The sequence below is a fragment of the Anneissia japonica genome, unplaced genomic scaffold (genome assembly GCF_011630105.1).
Source record: "Anneissia japonica isolate Jap-2015-1 unplaced genomic scaffold, ASM1163010v1 scaffold1696_len571195_cov180, whole genome shotgun sequence".
Taxonomy (NCBI): domain Eukaryota; kingdom Metazoa; phylum Echinodermata; class Crinoidea; order Comatulida; family Comatulidae; genus Anneissia; species Anneissia japonica.
The window spans coordinates 195,993-197,626 of NW_022695941.1; the positions used below are offsets into that span (position 1 = coordinate 195,993).

General features: G+C 34.0%; 1 protein-coding gene across 1 annotated transcript in view; it reads right to left on the minus strand.

Annotated features, from left to right (window-relative positions):
* Positions 1-1,634, minus strand: part of LOC117101656 (fibropellin-3-like) — a 14,085-nt gene that overhangs the window by 2,452 nt on the left and 9,999 nt on the right. The window contains exons 6-7 of the mRNA XM_033241690.1: positions 1,487-1,600; positions 472-597 (exon numbers count right to left, since the gene is read on the minus strand). Coding sequence (XP_033097581.1) covers positions 472-597; positions 1,487-1,600 — 240 coding nt within the window. The remainder of the gene's footprint in view (positions 1-471; positions 598-1,486; positions 1,601-1,634) is intronic.

A 1,634-nucleotide genomic window follows, 5' to 3' on the forward strand; every position in this document is an offset into this window, starting at 1 on the left:
AAAAATAAAATATTTCTTCCTTAAGCTTATATCAATTTACGTATTATCCGTTCTCGAAATTTAACTTGTTGTTGCAGCATGTAGGTGCAGTACATAGAAAACATTATGTACTGCACATACCAAAGGTAGAATAACGTCAAAGAAATTAATGAGTCTTTGCATTTTCTAAACAATAACATTAGAGGACGCCTTCAGTCTGACTAACACGATTAACCAATAGCTCTCATCGTGCGGGTTCCATACAGAAAGGCGTTACCGCAATATTTGGTTGGTCTGAAAACGGCTTTAGATCCGTACTGATGTCATATAGATATTTTTATTATTTCTATGCGTTTTCATGAAATTGACGACGCATGTATCTTCCAAGGCAGAAGTTGGTGTAATAAAGAATAACAACCAATTGCTCAAATATATTATCAGCATGTTTTTTTTTTTCTAATTAATGTTGCTCAAACCTTACAGTTATCGTACCTGTAGATGCTTCACATCTATCTCCATTGAAGCCGTTAATGCAGTTGCATACATACGATGTACCAACGTTCATACATGTTCCGCCGTTTAGGCACGGACCCGACGAACAAGGGGTCTGTGTACCCCCTGCGTGTTGGAAATGAATATAACGATTTAAGATATAGCATAAATAATAGACCGTTAAATTGAAGAAAGAAAGGTTAACATACCATGCATAATTGTCATATCACATCACATGACAATAAAACTCACATGCAGAAACACATAACATATACTGTCTCTTATACACATCTAGATGTGTATAAGAGACAGGTAATATATATAGGCATATATATAGGCATATATATATATCTGTCTCTTATACACATCTACTGTCTGATACGATATTAACATTATTGAGATAGTAAAATATTGACTTTTAAGATTAAGCCAAGGGATTAGTACAAGATTCAAAGATAAATTTTATTACAGTATTGGCTTTTCCTAGCAGTAGCAGGAGAAGCCCTTTTTTTCGTTCCATCTTGCATATAGTTTTTCCTATTTTTTTGCACAGGATGATTTTTTTTGCCCGGCACTTTGGTCACTTCCCATGCTTGAATCTATTCCAAATTTTGTAAATTCCAAATGGGTGTAAATGTCCCAGGCCTAAATATCTCAAAGAACTTATCAATTAATCTGAATAAAACTTTCTATGATATTTCTTGATGGTCCAATGAAGAAATAATTTTTGGTAACGATCCGGTGTAGGGTGTGAATATGAGGACCATTCAGAGAAAAACGTCCCAGACCACATATTTTAAAAAAACGGATAAACTGATTTCAATGAGACTTTCGAGGAAACTTTAACCAGGTTTTAGTGACGATACAGTTTTGTGAATTTGAGGGTCATTTAAAGTTCTAACGTCCCAAATTATTATTATTATTATTATTATTATTATTATTATTATTATTATTATTAAATGCTGAGTTTGATAATGAAAATTGGTGCCATGTAAATAATCTCTTATCAACTCACCGGGAACTTCACAGTTGCCCCCTATCATGTTTCCATTGCAAAGGCACTTGTAATAATTTCCACTGTACTCACATGTACCCTGCGAGCCACATATGTCTGGTGTTGCGCAGTAATCTATCCAGTGTATTCAGAATATATGGTATACATC